At 41.1% G+C, this 27,550-nt stretch overlaps 1 protein-coding gene across 2 annotated transcripts in view; it reads left to right on the top strand.

Moving 5' to 3' along the window:
• Positions 1-27,550, top strand: part of MAP2K5 (mitogen-activated protein kinase kinase 5) — a 133,477-nt gene that overhangs the window by 24,069 nt on the left and 81,858 nt on the right. For both annotated transcript variants that reach the window (XM_075858333.1, XM_075858335.1), the window contains exons 6-8: positions 1,724-1,791; positions 4,916-4,964; positions 19,972-20,036. In XM_075858333.1, coding sequence (XP_075714448.1) covers positions 1,724-1,791; positions 4,916-4,964; positions 19,972-20,036 — 182 coding nt within the window. The remainder of the gene's footprint in view (positions 1-1,723; positions 1,792-4,915; positions 4,965-19,971; positions 20,037-27,550) is intronic.

Raw genomic sequence — 27,550 nt, forward strand, 5'->3', positions numbered from 1 at the left:
ATGGATTTGAAATGCTGTGTTCCACTTATTGAAACGTCAAAAAAATATATAAAAAATCTGTACTTTCAACATTGCTGACAAGCAGGACTCGCATTTACTAGAAGGAACTGTGGCTGTGCGTACAGGACGGATCAGAACCTTGCGCTGTGCGGTCTCACTTGGCGTTAACCCCTTAACTGCTGTAGAGGCTGTTTTACTTAAAACCACTATTATAATGCATATCTTCACCTTTGCATCTATTTTTTTCCATTCTTTCTATTAGCGATACACTTACCGTACTTGTTCCCTTTTTATGAGCTACATGTATTATGAAGTGATATGCATTTATGTATTTCTCATTTATTGTGTACTAATAAAGTGATTTGAATCTGCTTGGTAGTGTTACCCTGATTGTAGGTTGTGTATATGATTGATATATAGGTATGGGATTTGCGGTAAGTAGCTACAAGAAGAGCTGACTGGAAAATGATGGAAATATACGTACAAATCTCTCGCGGGTTTTCATGATAAATTGAATGGTGGTGCTGTTTTTTCAAATTGTAAAAATAAATAAAAATGTGTATGTGTGTGTGTATATGTATGTGTATATATATATATATATATATATATATATACACACACACACACACATATATATGTTTTTATATATAATGTAATTTAGATTTTCCTGATTTTATAATCTCCTTTCTATAGATGCTATTGTGAATGTTTGTTTTGTTTCACCCTCTTCTTGGAGATTAGCCAAATATTTCATTCTCACCATTCCCAGTGGCAGGAGTATCCTGGCAATCCCAATAAAGTATCTTGAAATGATACCTATGTGGGATTTCGCGTCCCACACTTCTGTGTTGTGTAGCAGACATGTTCAGGTATCCAGCAGAGCCCTGCAAGCATTGCAAATTTGTAATCACAGTTTGATTCATTTTTGAAATCACCAATGCTTATTGCTGCGGGGAGAACAATCTTTTAAACGCTGTTTTATTAATGTAAGCAAGTGTTAAAGGGAACCTGTCACCAGCATTTCACCTATTAAACCGACTATACCTGGTGGTAGTGGGTGAAAAATCATTTCAATATAACCTATAATTATCTTCTTAGTCGGCTCTGTAGCTTTAGTATTCAGCTTTTTAGTGTTCCCACACCGTATGCTAATGAGCAGAAAAGAGTCAGATCTTCATTTGAAAAGAGTCAAATCTTCGTTTGGAAAGAGTCAGATCTTCATTCCTCAAGTCTTTCCAAGGTTACTTCGCCTCCTTACTTTTGATTGACAGCTCCTCGCCTTCCCCCAGCACACAAAATCATGCGCTTGTGCATTGATGTCCTCTTTTGGTGTGTGCGCACAAAGGGACACCGGATTATTACGATAAAAGGCGCAAAACGTTTGCAGACCGATATTTACAGTCGGAGGAGGAGTTTAGGAGCGGGGATAACGGCAATGAACTTTTTATAGCAGCGGCCAGTGAGGGAGAAGTAAAGTTCAATAGGTGAAATGCTGGTGACAGGTTCCCTTTAACAGTAATAACATTAATTTGGAAATCTAAAGGGTTTCCCTAGCCGTCATTGATTTTACTGTGATGTGGTCAAATATATTAGAATCCAGCCCATCTAGCACATGGTTTGTTTTCATGATGTTAGTAGGTCAGATGAACCAATTTTCATGCTATTGTTGAGCATGAATATAAAAAGTACATAGACACCTTTTTTTTTTTAACCCTAATTGCAGGTGAACACCCGAGCAGGATCATCCAGCAACTGTAGCCCCTCCGTGTCGGACAGTTTACCCAGCAATAGGTGAGTGCGTTCTTGCAAATTAAAGCAAGCACATAGCTGTTTGGTGTCAGTCAGTCCCACCTATAAAGCATTACCCCAGGGCTGTGTTCAGGAAAATGCACTGTATGTTTATCTAAACTGTCTCAGAGCAACTTAACAGCTGAGGCAGTGAATGGAAAATAATGGAAGTAATCCACGGATGGCTAATAAGGGGACTGAAGCACGACCTATTACATGTGTACATTTATCAGGGTCCTAACCCTATATTACTCACCGCTCAGGGCTCTGGAGATTTGTCATACAACTATTATGTCAACAGACTAAACAAAACATTTAAAGGGGATGTCTATATTGTTTGTGGTTATTCCTTAAAGCAGTACAGCTGGTGATAGAGCTGGGGAAACTTCTCATATAGGTAGTCTGGGTGTAGTAACTTGTTATTTCAAGGGGATGCTGAAGCTGTAAGCATATTCAGGCATTTTTTTTCATATTGGAACTCTTATAGGTAAGTAAAAATTGCCTTTCGTCCCTAAACTTTGTACAAATTACACTGCACTTTGAATCTTGGTGATTTTTCCAATGCACAAATTTGTGTTGCACAAATGAGAATAAGAGCAGCACTTGTACGGACCCGAAGGGCAGCACTTGTACGGACCCGATGGGCCGGCTTCAGCAACCGGCAAGGTCGGACAGATGTTGGGTCCCTCTGCTTCTCTCTGCTTAGCATTACGTCTTGTGTAGATTCTCCTACATAGGACATTGGGGTAGGAGCCCTTCGGGCACTGTGACACTGCTCTAAGGAATATATACATGCTGTATATATCAGTCTCTTCTTATACCAGGTCTTAAACTCTGAATTTGCTGTATGGGAGGCAGAATTACAGGCTACACTGTTATCTATGAGTGTATTTTCTCTGCCTAAATACCTCAATAGTCGTCTTCACAGGCATTATGTACTGGTACATACAGATATATCTCTATATCAAAAATATATCTCTATATCCGTACATTAAGGCTAGGGCTACACACTGACTTTGGTCGCGACGCAGGTCACGCAGCCAAAGTACGCAGTGTCGCTCTGCCTGCATACTGAAAGTCAATGTGGTCGCTTTGCGACCGGCAAGTTGCCACGATCGCGACACCACAGTAGCAAGAAGTCCAGCAGGTTTGGATTTTTTTGCAACTGGAGTCGCGGCAACTTGTGGGTTGCAAAGCAACTACAATTATTTTAGTTACCTGTGATGCAGGCACGGCAACAAGTTTTGGCTGCACGACTTAAAGAGGCTCTGTCACCAGATTTTGCAGCCCCTATCTGCTATTGCAGCAGATAGGCGCTGCAATGTAGATTACAGTAACGTTTTTATTTTTAAAAAACGAGCATTTTTGGCCAAGTTATGACCATTTTCGTATTTATGCAAATGAGGCTTGCAAAAGTACAACTGGGCGTGTTGAAAAGTAAAAGTACAACTTGGCGTGTATTATGTGCGTACATCGGGGTGTGTTTACTACTTTTACTAGCTGGGCGTTGTGTATAGAAGTGTCATCCACTTCTCTTCACAACGCCCAGCTTCTGGCAGTGCAGCACTGTGACGTCACTCACAGGTCCTGCATCGTGTCGGCACCAGAGGCTACACTTGATTATGCAGCAGCATCAGCATTTGCAGGTAAGTAGCTACATCGACTTACCCGCAAACGCCGATGCTGCTGCAGAATCATCTGTAGCCTCTGGTGCCGACACGATGCAGGACCTGTGAGTGACGTCACAGTGCTGCACTGCCAGAAGCTGGGCGTTGTGAAGAGAAGTGGATGACACTTCTATACACAACGCCCAGCTAGTAAAAGTAGTAAAAACGCCCCGATGTACGCACATAATACACGCCCAGTTGTACTTTTACTTTTCAACACGCCCAGTTGTACTTTTGCAAGCCTCATTTGCATAAATACGAAAATGGTCATAACTTGGCCAAAAATGCTCGTTTTTTAAAAATAAAAACGTTACTGTAATCTACATTGCAGCGCCGATCTGCTGCAATAGCAGATAGGGGTTGCAAAATCTGGTGACAGAGCCTCTTTAAGTTGACGTGTAGCAGTAGCCAAAAGGTGAAATATTTTTCCCAGTAAATATACTAAAAAGTAACGCCATAAAAACAATTCCAATTAAACAGATTTTTGTAATGTACTTTATTAAATAAACATCACAACAGTAAATAATACAGACCTATTTGGTACTTCTGTATCTGTAACAAACCATACGATACCGTGAACACATTATTTCTGGTTATTGGTAAATGTTGTATATAAAAATGTCACACATGCTTTTTTGGAGATTTCATACAGGTATGCTGATGTGAAAATAAAAAAGTTATTGATGTTAATGTTAAAAGGCGAAAAAAATATATCTTCTAGCTATCTGAGCAAATACAGCACCCGCATTTCCTAAAGTATAAGAATTAATGTTAACATTTTGCAGCATGCAGCTGCCTGTCTCGTTCTTCGAGTATGTTCACACATGGTGGGTTTTGGTGTTCTTTGGTAGAAGTGTCAGGAATATATATATACAGTGCTGTGAAAAAGTATTTGCCCTCTTCCTAATCTCTTCTATTTTTGCATATTTGTCACACTTGAATGTAAACACAAAATGCTGTTTTTAAACTATTTCATTTATTGAAGGAAAAATGCTGCTCAGACCTACCTGGTCCTATGTGAAAAAGTTATTGCCCCCCTTAGCTACTAAATCAACCAGTCAACCAAAGGCAATTGACTATTGGGTTTAATTTCACCAGCCACACCCAGACATGATTACTGCCAGACCTGTTGAATCTAAACATCACTTAAAGGGGTTGTCCAGGATTATAAAAACATGACTGCTTTCTTCTAAAACCTATGCTACAGCTGTCCACAGGCATTGCATCTTCACAACATTCACTTCAATGGAGCCGAGCCGCAAGATCAGACACACTTAATGGACAGGTGCGGCGCTTTTTCTAGAAGAAAGCAGCCATGTTTTTCTAATACTGGTCAACCCCTTCAGCAGATTTTGAATTATTCTCTTGTTTTGAGAGTTAGTGATAAGGACATTGGAAAGAGTTTGAAATGTTGAAATATTTAATTCCTTATTAACAGGGTGTAATGTCTTCTTTTACAGCCTTAAGACATCTTCTGCGGAGCTTAAAAAGATTTTGGCCAATGGACAGGTGAGCTGTTGCCGCGCCAAAATATTCCTGCGTGCTACAGTTGCATGCAGTAAAGTTACTTTAATCCGGCATCAATGGAACCTAATATATTCCGCTTTATCAGACTTTTGGGATTTTGAGAGGGCCATACAAAAGTATATAAAAGTTACTTGAAGGGCCCTGTTCACATGGCGCATATTTAATATATATATTTTGTCGAGTTTTACACACCAAAATATGCGTCAAAATGCGCTTGATTAAGCTTCCCATTCAAATAGGAAAGCGCCTGATTAGTACATACAATGCATTTTTTTATTCAAGCTTGTTTAAAACAACGCGTCAAGTAAAACAAAAAAAGCTTCAGGTAAATTTTTGGGCACGGTAAACACGCAGAAAACATGCCAAATGTTCACATTTTAATGGGAGTTCTAACTACGCACCAAAAACGTGCAAAAAGGGTGCACGAAACGCGTCAAAAACGCCTGTACTTTAGAAACTGCTTTACAAAAAAGCTAGTTTATTTGACACATTTACACGTCGTATTTTTTGAGCGCTGAGTGAACATGCCTTAAGAGTAGAGAACCTTCACAAAGAAAGCCCCAAAAAAAAGCTAACACACAGCCTGCTACTTTAAAGTCAGATCCTTTTACACAGGGACCATAGGACGGATCTATAGTACAGTCTGTCACTCCATGCGGGGTCACATGGTACCTTCATACAGCACCATAAATACAGCATCTGATTGAACATGGCACGTTATTTCTTTGTGATTACGTATGAGCGGTACCTTATTACAGATTTGTACAACTTTGAGTTTGTAAGGATCTGCAATACAGCCATGTGCTTGAGGCCTAACTTTGAGGGTTATCAGAGGAATTTACAGTCTGGTTATCTTTGATCAGCCCACTGCTTTTGGTCTTGTTAAATTTCACATTATATTCATTATATTACAGTTCTTTTGCTAGAAAGTTATGCGAGATTATCAGATCCTCTGGATTATCAAATGCCGGATTAATGAAATTTCACTGTATTTGTTGCAGGTTTTCCCTATCATTGCATCTTGAAATTCTTTCCTGTTTTAAATTCTATGTACACATTTGAGGGGCATCTATATATATATATATATATATATATATATATATATATATATATATATATATATATCTCTTTCCTATATATACAACACACAACTTTGAACAGCACATTCCAACAAAATGATGTAAAATGTGTATGCAGGTGCAAGAACCCCTGTGACTGCAAATATACAGCAGAAAAAGAATGGTGACAGCACCCTGCGAACACCAATGTAACCTAAACCACTAAATATAAATAAATATGCACTAGAGCTAAATCTACTTATAATTCTGCCCTGGGTAATTTTAATTAATTTAGTGCTGGATCCTACCATCCCCAGATATATGTAGGCTTAGTCCCAGTTCTGGGTGTATGTGCTGAGTAGGTCCCCACCTTACAGAGGTCGCCTTGTCGTGGCAGGTGGGCAAACACTTTTTGATCAAAATGCGCGCGAAGAACCTCCCTATTGTAAGTAGATTCAGCAGTAATGCATATTTATTTATATTTAGTGGCTTAGGTTACATTGGTGTTCGCAGGGTGCTGTCGCCATTCTTTTTCTGCTCATATATATATATATATATATATATATATATACACACTAGTCCTTCTCAATGAATTAGAATATCATCAAAAAGGTAATTTATTTCAGTAATTCAATTCAAAAAGTGAAACTCCTATATTCTATAGATTCATTACACACAGAGTGATCTATTTCCAGCATTTTTTTCTTTTAATGTTGATGATTATGGTAACAGTTAATGAGAACCCAAAATTTTGTCTCTGGAAATTAGAATATTATATAATATTTTTAATACTGAAATGTAGGCCTACTGAAAAGTCTGTACAGTATCTGCCCTCAATACTTGGTGGGGGCTCCTTTTGCATGAATTACTGCATCAATGCGGCGTGGCATGGAGGCGATCGGCCTGTGGCACTGCTGAGGTGTTATCAATGCGGTGTGGCATGGAGGCGATCAGCCTGTGGCACTGCTGAGGTGTTATCAATGCGGTGTGGCATGGAGGCGATCAGCCTGTGGCACTGCTGAGGTGTTATCAATGCGGCAGTGGCATGGAGGTGATCAGCCTGTGGCACTGCTGAGGTGTTATGGAAGCCCAGGTTGCTTTGATAGCGGCCTTCAGCTCGTCTGCATTGTTCGGTTTGGTGTCTCATCTTCCTCCTGACAATACCCTATAGATTCTCTATAGGATTTAGGTCAGGCGGGTTTGCTGGCCAATCAAGCGCAGTGATACTGTGGTTATTACACCAGGTATTGGTACTTTTGGCAGTGTGGGCAGGTGCCAAGTCCTGCTGGAAAATAAAATCAGCATCTCCATAAAGCTTGTCAGCAGAGGAAGGCATGAAGGGCTTGAAAATTTATCAGTAGACTGCTGCGTTGACTCTGGACTTGATATAACACAGTGGACCAACACCAGCAGATGACATGGCCCCCCAAACCATCACTGACTGTGGAAATTTCACACTGGACGGCAAGCAACTTGGATTGATGCCTCTCCAGACTCTGGGACCGAGATTTCCAAATGAAATGCAACATTTACTTTCATCTGAAAACAGGACTTTGCACCACTGAGCAGCAGTATTGGTCCACTGTGTTATATCAAGTCCAGAGTCAACGCAGCCATCTACCAGGAAATTTTAGAGCACTTCATGGTAGGACCCACTGACACTGAACCGCCATTCTCGCGGACCTAACGGGAACAGGATTTAGCGCTGCATACAGCTGTTCTGTATTCTCTATACACAACAACTGTATCTCAAAAAGTAAAACAAATTTTTTAATAAAGACGAATTAGAAGTTACACCAAACACACTGACTAATCTGTTTATAAAAAAAAATCAAAAAAACGCCCATCAAAGGTGTACATAGCCTTTAAAAGAGCAATTCTAACCATGTTATATCTGGGAATTATTTAATCCCCTGCTGACATTTGATGAATGGTTACAAAGTTCGGAAGGGGAAATATGGAGCGGTCTGTATGTTACAGAGGACACTTTACTGCAACTCCCATTTATGCCAGATTTGAAGATAACTCAGATCCGGGCTGTTTAACCACTTAGATGCCACGGTCAATAGGGATTGCAGCATCTAAGCCGTTGGGGGTGGGCCCCATCCAACAGCCTATCGCCCCCACACCCGCAACGCGATCGCAGGGTACCTATAATTGGCATAGCAGCCTGGGGGCCTAATGAATGTGCTCAGGACTGCCATCTTTGTGCTCCTATTAACGCTGCGAGAGGCGGGGCTTCAAAGGAGCCAGTAAAAAAAATAAATGCTATTAACTGCAATACGGTTCAAGTCCACTAGGGGGACTAATAAAAAGAGTAAAAAGTTTAAAAAAAACGTAAACCCTTTTGCCATTTATTCCCAAAAATAATGTTAAAATATAAATATAATTGGTATAGCTACATCAGTAAAAGTCCAAACTATTACAATATAACATTATAACCATATAACTACCATAATTCCTAGGCAGCACACCCGCTGTCTTGAGGTTATGTTTGACTCTGATCTTTCCTTTACCTGGCACATTCAATCACTTGCACGTTCCTGTCACCTTTCACCTCAAAAACCTCTCTGGAATCCGATCCGAATCCCTCATCTCGGTCTACGACCCTACTCGTGCTCTACGTTCTGCCAACGAACCTAGATTAACATCCTCCATAATCCGAACCTTCCACTCCCGTTTCCAATATTTTTTTTCTCGTTCTGCACCAGTCCTCTGGCCTAATCTGATTATTTTTTTCTTGGCCCCACTATTCTATTAGTCAGCAGAACCGGACCCCCTCATTCAGCAGTAGCCCCCACACGCCTTGCACCCTAACACTCTTCATGTCTGTCATACACAGACACTGGCTGGTGACCGGCTCATGCAGCTTTATGTGTACTACCCCATATGTATAAAGGATGGCTGGACCATTGTACTGAACAAGCACTTTTCACATTTTGTGTCTCCCTTATTTCCTCATAGATTGTAAGCTCTTGCGAGCAGGGTCCTCACTTCTCTTTAAATTGTAAATTAGGTTTGTCAGTATGTAATGTCTGATATTGTCTGTACAATGTACCCCCTGAATTATAAAGTGCTGCGGAATATGTTGGCGCTATATAAATAAAGATTATTATTATTATTATTTAACAACCCGTATTTTGATCGGCGTAAAAGTAATTCATTTAAAAACGCCAGAATTGACGTTGCTTTGGTCACCTTGTCTCCCACAAAAGAATGGAATAAAGAGTGATCAAAAAGTTGTACGTACTTCCCATTCCACCCCACAAAGATTTTTTTTCAGTTTCCCAGTACATTATATGGTACAATAAATGGTTCCTTAACCCCTTCCCGCTCCTTGACGTACTATTACGTCATGGCAGCTGTATCGTTCGCGCTCCATGACGTAATAGTACGTCACGGGAGTAACGGCCGTTTCGGCCGTCCTCCCGACACATACAGGAGCTGTGACGCTGCTGTCTTGTTCAGCAGCTGTCACAGCTCCTACAGCGGGGACCGATCGCTGTGTCCCCGCTGATTAACCCCTTAAAAGCCGCGTTCTATAGAGATCGCGGCTTTTTAGGGGTTAAGCTGCCATCGCCAGCCTGCTACGCGATAGCGGCCGGCGATGGTGACTATGGCAACCGGACACCAAACAATGGCGTCCGGCTATGCCATAGACGGAAGCCTAGTGGGTCCTGACAACGTCAGGACCCACTATGCTTGCTGTCAGTGAGTAGCTGACAGTTCTAATACACTGCACTACGCATGTAGTGCAGTGTATTAGAATAGCGATCAGGGCCTCCTGCCCTCAAGTCCCCTAGTGGGACAAAGTAATAAAGTAAAAAAAAAGTTAAAAAAAGATGTGTAAAAATAAGAAAATAAAAGTTTTAAAAGTAATAAAAGTAAAAGTCCCACTTTTTCCCTTATCAGTCCTTTATTATTAATAAAAATATATAAACAAACAAATAAACTATACATAATTGGTATCGCCGCGTCCGTAACGGCCTGAACTACAAAATTATTTTGTTATTTATCCCGCACGGTGAACGCCGTAAAAAAAAATATTAATAAACCGTACCACAATCACAATTGTTTGGTCACTTCACCTCCCAAAAAATGGAATAAAAAGAGATCAAAAAGTCACATGTACCTAAAAATGGTCCTGATGGAAACTACAGTTCGTTACGCAAAAAATAAGTCCTCGCACGGCTTTATTGATTGAAAAATAAAAACGTTCTGGCTCTTAGAATAAGGTAACACAAAAAGTGAATGATTGTTTACAAAACGTATTTTATTGTGCAAACGCCATAAGACATAAAAAAAAACTATAAACATCTGGTATCGCCGTAATCGTATCGCCCCGCAGAATAAAGTGAATATGTCATTTATAGCGCACGGTGAACGCTGTAAAAAAAAACGTATACAAAAACAATAGTAGAATTGCTGTTTATTAGTCACCACGCCACCTAAAAATGGAATAAAAACTGATCAAAAAGCCGCATGCACCCCATGAAAACTACAATGGATTCCTCAAGGGGTCTAGTTTCCAAATTGGGGTCACTTTTGGGGGGTTTCCAATGTTTTGGCACCACAAGACCTCTTCAAACCGGACATGGTGCCTAATAAAAAAGAGGGCTCAAAATCCGCTAGGTGCTCCTTTGCTTCGGAGGCCGGTGCTTCAGTCCATTACCGCAGTAGGGCCACATGTGGGATATTTCTCAAAACTGCAGAATCTGGGTAATAAGTATTGAGTTGCGTTTCTCTGATAAATCCTTTTGTGTTATAAAAAAAATGGTATAAAAAGAGTAAATTTCACCTCTACTTTGCTCTAAATTTCTGTGAAACACCTAAAGGGTTCATAAACTTTCTAAATGCTGTTGTGAATACTTTGAGGGGTCTAGTTTCTAAAATGGGGTGTTTGATAGGGGTTTCTAATATATGGGCCCCTCAAAGCAACTTCAGAAATGAACTGGAACCTAAAAAAATAAATAAATGAGGCAATACTTCGCTTCTTACATTATACTGATAATGAGCCGTGCCCACTCCGAGATGACCCCAGTTTTGACCGTTTGTATAAACGGAGACCCCTATTAGACCGTTCCAGTGCCCGGTTTTCCCAAGCATACACCCCCGAGAAGTGTTTTTCTATTGATGAGTCCCTGGTACATTTTAAAGGGAGGGTTCAATTCCGCCAGTACCTGCCAGGTAAGAGGGCAAGGTATGGCGTGAAGATGTATAAGCTGTGCGAGAGTGCATCAGGGTATACCTACAGGTTTAGGATATATGAAGGAAAGGCCACCCCCAAACCAGACTGCATCCTGGACTACAATAGGTACATGGGAGGGATGGACTTGTCAAATCAAGTCCTGAAGCCCTACAGCGCCATGCGGTGTGGTATAAGAAGCTGGCCGGGCACATCATACAGATGGCTTTGTACAATGCGTATGTGCTACGTCGATGTGCAGGCCAGAGGGGAACTTTCCTGGAATTTCAAGATCTAATCTTTAGGGACCAGGAAGGGGGGGCACCCAGTACTTCTGGAAGCGAGGCCACACGCATCGTACCAGGGCAACACTTTCCAGGAGAAGGTCCCCAAACCGGTGGAAAGGGAAAGAGTCAAAAGAGGTGCAGAGTCTGCTATAAGAGGGGGATAAGGAAGAACACAATATACCAATGTGACACGTGTCCCGAAAAACCAGGGCTCTGTATAAAAGATTGTTTTAAAATGTATCATACATCCCTTGATTTTTAATTTACCCTGATGCACTCCGCACAGCTTACCCCCCTCATCTTTCCCTTCTGAGCCCTGCCGTATGCCCAGGCAGCTGATAACAGCCACATGTAGGGTATTGTCGTACCCAGGAGAACCCACATTACAATTTAAGGGGTGTATATCTCCGGTGGCGCATGCTGGGCACACTATATTGGACACTGAAATGGCATATACATATATAAAATTGCAAATCTCACACTGCACCATCTGCTGCGCATTATCTTTTACACAGTACCTGTGGGGTCAAAATGCTCACTACACCTCTAGATGAATGTCTTAAGGGGTGTAGTTTTTAAAATGGGGTCACTTCTCGGGGGTTTCAACTGTACTGGTACCTCAGGGGCTTCTGCACACATGACTTAGCACCAGAAAAGCTCCAGTAGGCCAAATGGTGGTCCTTTCCTTCTGAGCCCTCCCATGGGCCCAAAGGGCAGTTTATCACCACAAATGGGGTATTACCGCACTAAGGACAAATTGGGCAACAAAATGGGGTATGTTGTTCCCTGTGAAAATAAGAAATTTTGATCAAAAATGACATCTTATTGGAAAAAATATCATTTTTTTCATTTCACAGCCCAATTCAAATAGGTGCTGTGAAAAAACTGTGCGGTCAAAATGATAACAAAAACCATAAATTAATTCCTTGAGGGGTGTAGTTTCCAAAATGGGGTCACTTCTGGTGGGTTTCCATTGCTTTGATACCTCTGGGGCTCTGCAAATGCAACATGGCACCCGAAAACCAATCCAGCAAAATCTGGACTCCGACAAACACATAGCGCTCCTTTCCGTCTGAGCCCTCCCATGGGCCCAAACGGCAGTTTATCACCACAAATGGGGTATTGCCGCACTAAGGACAAATTGGGCAACAAAATGGGGTATGTTGTTCCCTGTGAAAATAAGAAATTTTGATCAAAAATGACATCTTATTGGAAAAAATATAATTTTTTTCATTTCACAGCCCAATTCAAATAGGTGCTGTGAAAAACCTGTGCGGTCAAAATGATAACAAAAACCATAAATGAATTCCTTGAGGGGTGTAGATTCCAAAATGGGGTCACTTCTGGTGGGTTTCCATTGCTTTGATACCTCTGGGGCTCTGCAAATGCGACATGGCACCCGAAAACCAATCCAGCAAAATCTGGACTCCAACAAACACATAGCGCTCCTTTCCTTCTGAGCCCTCCCATGGGCCCAAACGGCAGTTTATCAACACAAATGGGGTATTGCCACACTCAGGACAAATTGGGCAACAAAATGGGGTATGTTGTTCCCTGTGAAAATAAGAAAATTTGATCAAAAATGACATTTTATTGGAAAAAATATCATTTTTTTCATTTCACAGCCCAATTCAAATAGGTGCTGTGAAAAAACTGTGCGGTCAAAATGATAACAAAAACCATAAATGAATTCCTTGAGGGGTGTAATTTCCAAAATGGGGTCACTTCTGGTGGGTTTCCATTGTTTTGATACCTCAACGCCTCTTCAAACCTGGCATGCTGCCTAAAATATATTCTAATAAAAAAGAGGCCTCAAAATGCACTAGGTGCTTCTTTGCTTCTGGGGCTTGTGTTTTAGTCCACGAGCGCAGTAGGGCCACATGTGGGACATTTCTAAAAACTGCAGAATCTGGACAATACATATTTAGTAGTGTTTCTCTGGTAAAACCTTCTCTGTTACTAAAAAAAAATTGAATAAAATTGAAATTCAGCAGAAAAAATGAAATTTGCAAATTTCATTTCCACTTTGCTTTAATTCCTGTGAAATGCCTGAAGGGTTAAAAAACTTTCTATATGCTGTTTTGAATACTTTGAGGAGTCTAGTTTTTAAAATGGGGTGTTTTATGGGGGTTTCTAATACATAGGCCCCTCAAATCCACTTCAGAACTGAACTGGCACCTTCAAAAAAAGGCTTTTGCAATTTTCTTAAGAATATGAGAAATTGCTGTTTATGTTCTAAGCCTTGTAACGTCCAAGAAAAATAAAATAATGTTCAAAAAACGATGCCAATCTAAAGTAGACATATGGGAAATGTGAACTAGTAACTATTTTGGGTGGTATAACCGTCTGTTTTACAAGCAGATGCATTTAAATTCTGAAAAATGCTATTTTTTGTAAATTTTCTCTAAATTTTGCAATTTTTCACAAATAAAGACTGAATATATCGACCAAATTTTACCACGAACATGAAGCCCAAAGTGTCACGAGAAAACAATCTCAGAATCGCTTGGATAGGTTTAAGCATTCCGACGTTATTACCACATAAAGTGAAATATGTCAGATTTGAAAAATGGGCTCTGAGCCTTAAGGCCCAAACTAGGCTGCGTCCTTAAGGGGTTAAAAAAACTACAACTCGTCCTGCAATAAACAAGCCCTCATACGGCTATATAGACGGAAAAATAAAAAAGTTATGGATTTCGGAAGGTGGGGAGGAAAAAAAGCCAAAATGAAAACCGGAAAAATGGATGCGGCGGGTTTGGGGTTAAGCCATTCACGAATATATTCTTTAAAGTGGCTTCAAGGTACCACGTCACTTTAAGAAAGAAATTGAAAGTGCTGTACATGACCTAGATGTCGCTGGGAAAAATAACCTGAAATAACTTTTCTTATTTGTAGATCGTATTGCTTAGATTTGAGGTCAAAGGCTTAATCCCTCATAGAGGAAGGTTTAGCCTCATCCTTACTGTGTACAAATAATCGTGAAGTTTTGATGCCGCTTTTATCTGAATTATTTGCAAGCGTCATGGTATCTGCTACTTTAATCATCTGCCGAATTCAGGACTTGGCATCTCTTGTGTTTGTAGCAAGAACTGATCCAACTCCGCTGCCTGCATAGTAGGCGCGTGGGATTTGTGCTCTTGATAAGCAGCAGGCTCCCCCTTGCTGCTCTGGGGAGGCAGCTGCCCGATGCTATCAAGCCTACCTATTAGGATCAATTGGCCAAGACATCTGTGTCACAGCAAATAAAAGGGTCTTATTGATTTCCTAACTGCTGCTCACTTTCCTTCCTTGTTCAGACGCTTGAAATCTTAATTATCTCAGCGTCTTCCCTGCGTGACCCTCTCCAAGACTCATCGGCATTTCATGAATCAAGTCGTCATAGTTGAACATGTCAAGAAGACAATTAAGCTGCCCCTCCTCTCTGTCCTCCATTCACCCCCACCTAGTAAATACACACACATCTATCACACAGTCTTCATTTACTCACACTGGACACTAACTCCACCATGCACAAACCAGTTAACTTCATTGCCTAGGACCGGGCTGCTCTCACTTATCTTACTACTAATAAAAAAAAGGCATCCTGGGAGCGTTCAATCTCAAAGCGGGGTCAGAAAAAACATCATCTGGCCTGAGTTGACGCCCAACGTGCAGGATTGTGATGCTCAAGCTTCCAGCAGTTGTAGGGTTACTACGACTCATTATTAATCATTTATAGAAAACGAGAAGTCATTCCTCAAGTTAATCAGATATTGACAGGCCAGAAATAGTGGTGCATTGATACAGGTTATATGGTATAAATATTTATTTCTTTCCTGTCACTCTGGGTGAATACGGGTATTGATCCCTATTGATAATGTCAGCAGTTGATAGGAAGCCTTGTCGCAGCGGCTGGGAGGGAGGTTTTCCTTGTTTACCTAAAAAAAAATATTCCGATCCTGTTGTGTTCTAGTATTCTTAGGGTTATGCTTAAATTGTCTGGGCATATACTGTACTATCCTGTTCACTTTCTAGTAAAGCAGGACCCTACCCAGGGAGGTAAATGTAGCTCCGTGCCCCAATGCAAAATCTCTAACAGGGCCCCCACCTACCATGTACAGTTTATGATATAATGTCTTCTTGTGTGACAGAGGGGCATTTGATCTCCTTCAGGAACCAGGGCCCACATGCAACTCTGCACCACCCTAGAGCAACACCCTTGCCCCCACCGATTGTGAGAGAAAACCTTTCCCCAATTCAGACAGTATGCTATAAAGTCCATGGGAGAACAATTGTATATATGGAAACATCAGCACTGTTAAATATTTGCTAAGCCCCATGTGGAAAATTCTCGGGCAGTTGCTGTGAATGACAGATCACAGCACTGTTTGTACATTCAGGGCGCTGGAGTAGGTATCCAAACCCAGATCCAAGCATATGTAAACACGCCGTACTCCACAGATCAACGAAATTTTTATTTTATTCGAATATTTCAAAATGTTGGACAATACAATCATACATGGTAAATGTCATCAGACCTTTAGATCGTCCTAAGTCACACCACATAGTTAGATATATTGGCACTGTAAGGACTCGATGTGAACGCCAAAGTATTTGGATGCGGGAGTCCCTGTCGATTACTTACAACACCAATATATCTAACTATCTGATGCGACTTAGGACAATCTGATAGTCCGACTAAGGTCTGATGCCCGAAAACGTTTACCGTGTACGGTTGGGTTGCACAACACTTGATTTGTGAAGTGCGGAGTGTTCATATATACTTGCTGTGAAACACAACTTTAGTCCAAATATTTTAAAAAGCCTGTACAATAATGCTCTATGGACTACATGGCATGTGCCAAATGGTTGTTTTTGTTTGGCCATTTTAAACGGAACTTTTCTGGGTAGGGCCTTCATATTAGGATATCTGAAAGATGCCTTAATAAATGCCTTGTGTGCCCACTAAACGGCCCCTTGATCATATGTTTCTCCGCTCTGGAATCCCCTCCCACGCATCTTTGAGGGTTCTCTTCAAACCTCCCTGTAGTAGACGTAGAGTGCACTTTCTAAGAGTACATTTTACTGACCCACTTTACGGCTAGTTTGTTATAGATATTGCACAGTCGCAATAGGGATCAAGTCATGGTTACAGGTTTACTTAAATGCCAAGATGCTCTTTCACTACAGTCTTGGAAGTTGGAGTAGACCTACAAAAGGAAGATCATATGTGCAAATGCAAAAATACTATCACCCCTAACAGTCATACTGAAATCCCTATCAGCAACTCTTTTATCTACTTCAACTTCAATTTTAGGTTTCGTGGTCTATTAATTCCTGTGATAAAATATTCAACACTAACGGCGGTGCAGTAAATTCTGTTCATATACTGTAGTCATAAGACTTTATATAAAGGTATCATGGGGTAACTGAAAAGCCGTGTTTGTGCTTAGATTGTACGAATGGACTTTGTTTGGGGAAATATAAATTCTCTGTTTTTATATCCGTTTTCTTGTAGTCTGTGTTTCTATTCTGCAAGGTCTAAGAATGAATAGTTAGATATGTTTATTTATTAGGTTTAATTGATGTTCCGGATGTCCGTGTCATACAAGGCAGCGGAGTCAGTTTTCAAAGCAGAAGATGCTGGGAGAGTAGGGGGTGTTGTGGTGCCGCTGAAAACCACTCCTCCGGCTGCCTACTTGCTGGGCTGGCAAAGCTACTGATAGTTTACCAAAAAATTAATTTCTGTAAATGTGTCATTGGTGAGGATCTGTAAATATATAAAGGTGGCACGGAGCTCTATCCAGATCTTGGGCTTAACCCAGAGATTTCAGTATCTGCAGTTCTATTGATTTCAAAGGAACGGTCTTCAGCGTTGTGTATATACACACGGTTCCCTAACGATGACTGATTTCAATGACATGGTAGAAGATGTGTTAAAGGGGTATTCCGGTTACAACAAGTTACCCCCTATCCATAGGGTAAGGGGTAACTTGCTGAGCGGTGGGTGTCACCTCGGACCCCCACCGTTTACGAGTACGGGGACCCCAAAGTTGCACGAACCCCTCGTTTGAACAGAGCGGCCGGTCGCACTGTCGCTCCATTCGTTCTCTATGGCAGCGCCGTAAAAAGCCGAACACTGCACTCTGCTATCTCCGGTGTTCCCATAGAGAATGAATGGAGTGGCAGTGCGCATGAGCGACTTGCTGCTCTGTTCAAACGAGGGGTTCGGGCAACTTCGGGGCCCCCGTTCTCTTAAACGGTGGGGGTCCGAGCTGTCGGACACCCACCGATCAGCAAGTTACCCCTTACCCTAAGGATAGGGGGGTGACTTGCTGTAACCGGTATACCCCTTTAAGGTACACACATTCTATAAAGAAGCTCTGTTCTATTTTGACACTGAGACCAAGTTAAAAATCTGTCCCCAGGTCATACCCAAGCTGAGGTATTGGGATCTTTTGTGTGTGTGTGTGTGTGTGTGTGTGTTTATATACCTACATATTCACAAAGTACATTAAAACCTATTTATGCCGCAAATCCATGGACTGTGCTGCACGGATGTGCTCGTGTAAATACAACATTGTTTCTGAATAGTCCAGTTCAGGGTTCACATCCGCACAGACTGTGCAAAGTTTCATATCTTGTTGTGTATATGTCATATGTATGTGGACAGCAAAAAAATAGTACATAGTCATGTGAGGAAAGTCTCAATTCCGCTACTTTGAGGACCAGTGGTGGGTGGCCGTGGCGCTGGAAACCGTCTTTTTCAAGGCTGTAAAGTGGATCTCAGAAAACCCCTTCAACTGTAGTCTGAAAGCGATCTATAATTTAGACATTTTCTTTATATCCATTTGCTGACTGGTACTTTTTAACAACCTTGTCAATTTAGTTGTTTAGAGTTCATGGTGTTGTTTTTTTTTCAAGGCACATACCGGTCTCCAGTTCTATATAGTAGCCTAAAAGTCCTGAACACGGATGTGATCAACTGAGAGCAAATTTTGTTGGAAAATAATGCTGCTAAAAGTTTTGCAATGGGGGCAATTACTTTGTCACATGGATGATATGGGTGTTGGATAACTTTGGCAGATAAATGCAGTAAAGGTTGAAAAAAACAAAAAACGTTCTATGTGTTTACCCAAGTTCTGTTTGTCCATTATTACTTTAACATTTAGTTTGACAGATCTGTGATATCAGGTTGGGGGCACATACTTTTTCACAGCCGGATGTGAACATGGGAAATCCCTCTGTTAACCTTCACACGTGCCTGAAAACAGGCTAACCCATTCACTTAGTGTCCGTTCGAGTAGCTGAAGATCCCTTCATCAGCCCTCCCTCGGTGTGACCCTCCGCCCCTCTGATCTATCATCCAAGCCTGACACCTTTTATCAAACTTTAATGAAATGACCCAGGCAAACAAATTGTCATTAAACTTTCCATCACTCTGTCCCTTGGTATCACCTTTATAAATTGGACGGCAAATGTTGTATTGATCTTGCTGTTCTTGCAGCTGAACTTGAAATTACCTGGGCCCCGTGTTGTTTATTGCCCCAAGTTGCTTTTCCCTGACACTTTACATCCCGAGCTTGACACGTTCTTCCTCTGTCACTCATTTTCCATCTTCTCTGTCTCCCTGTTTTCATTTCTCTCTCTTAATTCACCCCCCCCCCCACCGCCACTGCCAATATCTCCCTACATCTCCTTCACACGTCTCCCCCTCACTCCTACTTCCGATCTTCTTCATCTTTCTCTTCTGTACTTCATCTTTGTAGCAGTATTTGGCAACTTTGCCTCTTCTATAGTTTCTGGTCTTCCCTAGTTACTGGCAGAATATATTATGCAATTACTTATATAACACTTCCCTAATACTTCATTATTCGATAAATAGTGCACTTTAGTTGCAGGGCTGAGGGACAATCTCCTATTTGCCATCTTGGTCCTGTTAATGTCAGCAGTGGATGCGCTGTTTTACGACAGCCTGTAGTTTTGAATCAATCAAGAAGCTGCAAACTGCTGTAAATGGCGTAAGCAGAATTGATGGGCAAGAGTGGGTGGGCAATTTGAAATTCTCTTATAAATACTGTTAGTCTCCGCTCATTCCCACAAATACTTGTTGTTTCACCAATTTTTTTTGTCCCTCACAGTCCTGAAGGTTGGAAATAATCGGATATAAAGTGCATATGTCATCATATTAATTATCGACAATTACAATTTGTTTGTAATTTTGTCTATTAAAAACCCCCAAAAAATTGAAAATATATATATATTTACAGGAAACCCCAGCAGTAATAGGGAATTGCACTTTAACCTTTTTCTTATTATATTCTGGTATTCCTTCTATCTGTAATTAAACGTTTTATTCTCTACCATATTATTATTTTTATATATATATATATATATATATATATATATATATATATAATATAGGTGCGCAATGTTTTATTTATTGAATTATTATTTTTTTTCCCCATATTTTTTTGTAGATTAATGAACTTGACATCCAGAATCGTGACATTCTCGGTCATGGAAATGGAGGGACCGTGTATAAGTGAGTATATAATTATATGCGATGCATGAAAATGGCAAAATGTATTTGGGAGTTTTACGTTTACACTATGAATTATAATGGGTATAAAACTGGTAAATGTATGGCCTGTGAAAGGGTCATCAAACCTGTGTACATGTTTTGGCTTAACAAATCAGCAGTGCTTTATTCTCTACTTCATGCCTCCGATTTACAGATTATTTTTTTTTTATTTGCCAAAAGGAAGTGTTGGTTGCAGTCCCTCATATTATTATAGTGGGCATAATTGCCACCCAGTACGTAAAGTAACGAAGGGATTTTGTGGAGATCTGTGAATGATCCACATCCACATGATTTTCATGTATTAATACTGTTTTGAATGTGTATATATGGAACAATGCTAAAAATCCCTCAACAAGAGGATTACTGATCCCGTGTAGAATTTTTTTGTCCGATCACATGATCATTAACCCCTTTCCACCGCAGCCACTTTCTGACGTGTTACTACTATATGTGGTAATAACTTTGGAATGCTTTTACCTATCCAAGCGATTCTGAGATTGTTTTGTCGTGACATATTGCACTTTGTTAGTGAAAAAATTTGGTCGATACATTCAATTTGTTTTTGTGAAAAACACCAACATTTTGAGAGAATTTACAAAAACTAGCATTTTTCTAAATTGAAATGTATCTGCTTGCAAGACGGATAGTTATACTACAGAAAATAGTGACCAGTTAACATTTCCCATATGTCTACTTTATGTTTGCATCGTTTTTTGAACACCCTCTTATTTTTCTAGGACGTTACAACGCTTATAAATTTAGCAGCAATTTCTCACATTTTCCAGAAAATGTCAAAAGCCCATTTTTTAGGGAACAGTTCAGTTCTGAAGTGGCTTTGAGGGTTTTATATCACCCCATTTTAAACACCACAAATCACCCCATTTTAAAAACTGAACCCCTTAATGTATTCACAACAGCATTTAGAACGTCTTTTAACCCTTTAGGCGTTAAGGAACTTCCCTTTAGGAAGGGAAATTTGCACATTTCATTTTTGTTTTTGGCAGAAATTCCATTTTAATAAATTTTTCCTGTAATACTGAAGGTTTTACCAGAGAAACACAACTGAATATTTATTGCCCTGATTCTGCAGTTTTTATAAATATCCCACTTGTGGTCCTAGTGCGGTAATGGACTGAAACACAGGCCTCAGAAGCAAAGGAGCACCTAGTGGATTTTAGAGCCTTCCTTTTCTTAGATTATATTTCAGGCACCATGTCTGGTTAGAAGAGGTCTTGTGGTGCCAAAACAAAGAAAACAGCCCCAAAAAGTCCCCATTTTGTAAACTACACCTCTTGAGGAATTCATCTAGGGGTGTAGAGAGCATTTTGAACTCCCAGGTGTTTTAGATTTCATTAGAATTGGGCAGTGAAAATGAAAAATTACGATACATTATTTTCCAATAAGATGTAGTTTTACCTCAACATTTTTAATTTTTTCAAAAAATAAATGAGGAAAAGCACCCCAACATTTGTAAAGTTACTTCTCCAAAGTACGGAAATACACAACATGTGGTCATAAACTGCTGTTTGGGCAAGCGGCAGGACTCGGAAGGGAAGGCACGCCATTTAGCTTTTGGAGCGCAGATTTTGCTGGATTGATTTCCAAATGCACCATGTCGCGTTTGTAAAGCTCCTAAGGTACCAGTGCAGTGGAAACACCCCAAAAGTGACTCAATTTGGGAAACTACACCCCTCAAGGAATTTTTGCAAGTGGTATAGTGAGAATTTTGACCCCACAGGTGTTTCATACACTGGGCAGTAAAAAAAAATAGTTTTAATTTTTTCAAAGAAAATGTTGTTTTAGCCCTAAATTCATAATTTTCACAAGGGGTTAAAGGAGAAAAAGCACCCACAGTTTGTTACGCGATCTCTCCTGAATATGGCAATACCCCATTTGTGGAGATAAACTGCTGTTTTAGCACATGGCAGGGCTCAGAAGGTAAAGAGCACCATGCAACATCTGAGACCTACTATGATGGCATTTACTGCCCTGTCATGAAAACAGAGGCTCTGGGTTGTCAAAATATAAGAAACCCCAGAAAAGTGACCCCATTTAGGAAACTAATCCCCCTCAAAGAATTTATCTGGCTGTATAGTGAGAAATTTTAGATTGTAAAGTAACATATTTCAAGGTATTCATCTAGGGGTATAGTGAAAATTACTTTAATTTTAGTAACTGAGGACAACCTGGAAAACCCGCAATGGAGGGAGAGGGAATGGCAGGTCCCACTACCAACCTACTCACCATTCTATAAAATCCAGCCCAAAAAATAAATCAAAGGCCTCCGCAAAACAAGGTTCACTGAGACAACCAATCTCATCTGGATTTCTTCTCACCCAGATTTGCAACCTAGGTGAGAAGGACACTCTCTCGGGTTCTTGGAATAGTGAGAATTTTTTTGTTTTGTTTTAAGTTGTTTTTTTTTTACAAGTTTTAAATGGGGCTAGTCAGTAAAAAAAAATATGGGGTTTTGGAGGCGGAAACCGCCTCAAGATAGGTCATGTCGCTTCTTTTTACCGCGATGCGGTTTTTCCGCTCACGGTAAAAAAACTCGTCCGCCTCCCATTGAAATAAATGGGAGGCATTTTCGGGCGGTTTTTGACGAGTTTTGCGGAGCGGCTTCCGCGCCAAAAAACTTGTCAAAAAACTCTGTGTGAACAGGGCCTAAGGGTACTTTACCTACCAGGGGAAAAACTAAATGAGATGTGGCATTGCTACCTAACAGGGAACTCGGGCAGTGGGCAATCTAGGGACACAGCAGAGTGATGGCGACCAGGCACCGCGACAGGTGATCGCTGGGCAAAGATCACGGCACCATCCACTTTAGGTTGACAGATCCTAGCCACTGATTGGTTGATTCAGCTGATGATGAGGCGTGAGGATTTTATTATTTTACTTTTTTGTTTTCATGCTCCTACTTAGATACTGACATAAAATATCCTCCAATTATCAAACCAATTCCCTGAGGAGCCAGCATATCTAACTATATTAGTATTTGTAGGGTTCCATTACAGTGAGGTTCCAGCACAGAGTTCTTTTCAGGACCGCACCCCTTACTATAAGGGGCAGTATATTTGGGATCCCTGTGTCATTTTAAATTATTGTAATAAACGTTAAGATTTCTCCATTAAATAGATTGTCTACGTTTTACACGGCAGAAGTTATGGCTGTGGGACCCCAGTGACTCCCGCCATTCCACAACCTCCCTTCCCCCATTAAAGTGAATGATAATCGGTTGAAATATAAAGCATTGTCAGCTCATGTTAGTTTGTGAATAAATGTTGTGACAAATCAATTTCTATCAGGAACCAAATTGTAAGTATTCATAAGGAAGCCTTTAAGATTCTCCAAAGGATTCCGTTTTGTCTCTGCTTTTTACTAAGCAATAGCCTGAACATGTGATGGTGTCCAGTGAAGACCAATTGTTGTCACAGACTCCTGGAGGACGGCTGGTGACCGGTTACCTACTCTTCCGACATCCAAGAAGAGGATGACTGCCATTACCCTGTGCTATATAGTTTTTTTTTGTTTAATACTGCAGTTGGGGGGGTGGGGGCGCTATGTGTCCCTGCTAGAGTTCACTTTTAAACAGACTTTTTTTTCCTGTACTGCTGTTTCAGTGCAGTTTTTGAGTTGTACTTTAGATGCAACCCCATGCATCAGAATGCCCATCAGTCCAGCTGGCAAATGTGCCACATCATGTAAAGTGCCTGTTTGCAAGCATGGATTCTATATCTTTCCAATTTATAATGCCGAGATCAAAATGATTTATTATTGGGTTTTCTATGCAGTCACACTCACTCACACAGTAGTGTTAATCCAGACGCAGCAGATTTTTTATTTCATTTATTTTTTTTTTTTAAATATGGCAGCCACATATTGATTTTTTTTTTCTCAGCTCAGTTGGATGAAAACTTGTTGGTGTAGCAATATCGGTCTGTCCAAAACCCTGAAACAATACTCTGCACGCACTGTAATCACCAGCCTGGGATAATAACATTTCTGTAAAGAAATAAAGCTATACAAGCCCCCTCCTCACATGAATCACCAGGAGGCATAAATCTCTAAAATGTGGGATGGTTAACCATTTCACTGCCGGATATTATAGTGTTAGTGAGGTAAAGCATTGCCAGAGGCCTATGCCATGAGGTCAAGACCTGTCACCATGGACAAAATACAATTTGACAGCTTGAACGGACACTTTTTTTAAAAAATAAACGCCGGTTTGATCATTGCACTCACTCTGTTAAAGAAAATATATATTTACGGCCAATTTTTCCTTAAAGAGGCTCTGTCACCACATTATAAGTGGCCTATCTTGTACATAATATGATCGGCGCTGTAATGTAGATAACAGCAATGTTTTTTTAAATTTAGAAAAACGATCATTTTTGACGGAGTTATGACCTATATTCGCTTTATGCTAATGAGTTTCTTAATGGACAACTGGGCTTGTTTTACTTTTTGACCAAGTGGCCGTTGTGGAGAGAAGTGTATGACGCTGACCAATCAGTGGCCAATCAGCGTCATACACTTCTCACCGTTCATTTACACAGCACATAGCGATATAGCTATATCACTATGTGCAGCCACATAAACACACTATAACGCTACTGCAGTGTCCTGACAGTAAATATACATTACCTCCAGCCAGGACGTGATGTCTATTCAGAATCCTGACACTTCGCTAACACAATCCCGACACTACAGCACAGCAAGCGTAATCTTGCGAGATTACGCTGTAAACTGTCATTTAAAACGAGATTACGCTTGCTGTGCTGTAGTGTCGGTATTGTGTTAGCGAAGTGTCAGGATTCTGAATAGACATCACGTCCTGGCTGGAGGTAATGTATATTTACTGTCAGGACACTGCAGTAATGTTAGTGTTTGTGTGTGTGTGGCTGCAAATAGCGATATAGCTATATCGCTATGTGCCGTGTTAAAGAACCGAGAGAAGTGCATGACGCTGATTGGTCAGCGTCATACACTCCTCTGTACAACGCCCACTTGGCCAAAAAGTAAAACACGCCCAGTTGTCCATTAAGAAAGTCATTAGCATAAAGCTAATATAGTTCATAACTCCATCAAAAATGATCGTTTTTCTAAATAAAAAAACACTGCTGTAATCTACATTACAGCACCGAACACATTATGTACAAGATAGGGCACTTATAATGTGGTGACAGAGCCTCTTTAACCCCTTAAAGAGGCTCTGTCACCAGATTTTGCAACCCCTATCTGCTATTGCAGCAGATAGGCGCTGCAATGTAGATTACAGTAACGTTTTTATTTTTAAAAAACGAGCATTTTTGGCCAAGTTATGACCATTTTTGTAGTTATGCAAATGAGGCTTGCAAAAGTCCAAGTGGGTGTGTTTAAAAGTAAAAGTCCAAGTGGGCGTGTATTATGTGCGTACATCTGGGCGTTTTTAATACTTTTACTAGCTGGGCGCTCTGAAGAGAAGTATCATCCACTTCTCTTCAGAACGCCCAGCTTCTGGCAGTGCAGATCTGTGACGTCACTCACAGGTCCTGCATCGTGTCGGCCACATCGGCACCAGAGGCTTCAGTTGATTCTGCAGCAGCATCAGCGTTTGCAGGTAAGTAGCTACATCGACTTACCTGCTAACGCTGATGCTGCTGCAGAATCAACTGAAGCCTCTGGTGCCGATGTGGCCGACACGATGCAGGACCTGTGAGTGACGTGTCAGATCTGCACTGCCAGAAGCTGGGCGTTCTGAAGAGAAGTGGATGATACTTCTCTTCAGAGCGCCCAGCTAGTAAAAGTATTAAAAACGCCTAGATGTACGCACATAATACACGCCCACTTGGACTTTTACTTTTAAACACACCCACTTGGACTTTTGCAAGCCTCATTTGTATAACTACAAAAATGGTCATAACTTGGCCAAAAATGCTCGTTTTTTAAAAATAAAAACGTTACTGTAATCTACATTGCAGCGCACTATCTGCTGCAATAGCAGATAGGGGTTGCAAAATCTGGTGACAGAGCCTCTTTAATGACTGCCAATACGCCTTTTCACGGCGGTCATTAATGGGCTTTTTTCTAGGCTGCCGCCTTTTCACGGCGGCCTAATCAACATCCTGCACAGGACTCCCGTGCAGGCTGAAGCCGGGGCTCGGCTGTCTGCTGACAGCCGGGCTCCTACTCCAACAGTAGCATTTGAAGTTTACTTAGATCGCGGCCATTTAACCCCTCAAATGCCGCGGTCATTAGCGACCGCTGCATTTGAGTTGTTTACTGAGGGAGAAAGCTCCCTCTGTCACCCATCGGCGGCCCGGAAATGCAATTGCGGGCATCCAATGGGGTGCCATGGCAGCCGGGGGCAGAGGCGTCGCTAGGTTCTCCTGCACCCGGGGGAAAAAAGATTGTTTGGTGCCCCCCCAACCTCTTTCCTGACTACATCTTCCCCCTCACCATGATTTTCTCTACCAATCAATGACGTGTCATTTCTTTTCCACATTTTTTTCTATGTAACTTGAGCATAAAGCCATTTGTACATTTTAGGCTGGATTCACACGAGCATGTTCGGTCCATAAGGGACGGAACGTATTTCGGCCGCAAGTCCCGGACCGAACACACTGCAGGGAACCGGGCTCCTAGCATCATAGTTATGTACGACGCTAGGAGTCCCTGCCTTGCTGCAAGACAACTGTCCCGTACTTTAATCATGTTTTCAGTACGGGACAGTAGTTCCACGGAGAGGCAGGGACTCCTAGCGTCGTACATAACTATGATGCTAGGAGCCCGGCTCCCTGCAGTGTGTTCGGTCCGAGACTTGCGGCCGAAATACGTTCCGTCCTTTACGGACCGAACATGCTCGTGTGAATCCAGCCTTACAAGCAATATAGTTCTATACACAACACCAGAACCAAGGTCATTACATATATACAGCACCAGAACAAAGCTCATTGCATATATACAGCACCAGAACCAAGCTCAGTACATATAGACAGCTCCAGTACCAAGCTTTGTACATATATACAGCACCAGAACAAAGCTCATTACATATATACCGCACCAGAACAAAGCTCATTACATATATACAGCACCAGAACAAAGCTCAATACATAAATACAGCTCCAGAACCAAGCTCGGTACATAAATACAGCCCCAGAACCAAGCTCAGTACATACATGTAGTACCAGAACCCAGCTCATTACATATATACAACACCAGCACAAATACAGCTCAATTTAGTGCAACCCCTGCTGTATAAGTTTGCACTAAATAGTTTCCAGCTCCCAGCATGGCCCGAACAATGGTAAGGATATGCTGGGAGATGCTGTTTCACAAAAAAAAATCATATCATAATCATACCACCCATCATCTCGCTGCAGATCATACAGTGACTTCAGTACTGATTAGAGGCACAATAAACATTTACATTAAGTGACTCCATCCGGTCCAGACCTCTATGATGACTTCTCCCGGTCACAGCCCATTTCTGCAGT

Source organism: Rhinoderma darwinii, chromosome 3 (genome assembly GCF_050947455.1).
Source record: "Rhinoderma darwinii isolate aRhiDar2 chromosome 3, aRhiDar2.hap1, whole genome shotgun sequence".
Taxonomy (NCBI): Eukaryota; Metazoa; Chordata; class Amphibia; order Anura; family Rhinodermatidae; genus Rhinoderma; species Rhinoderma darwinii.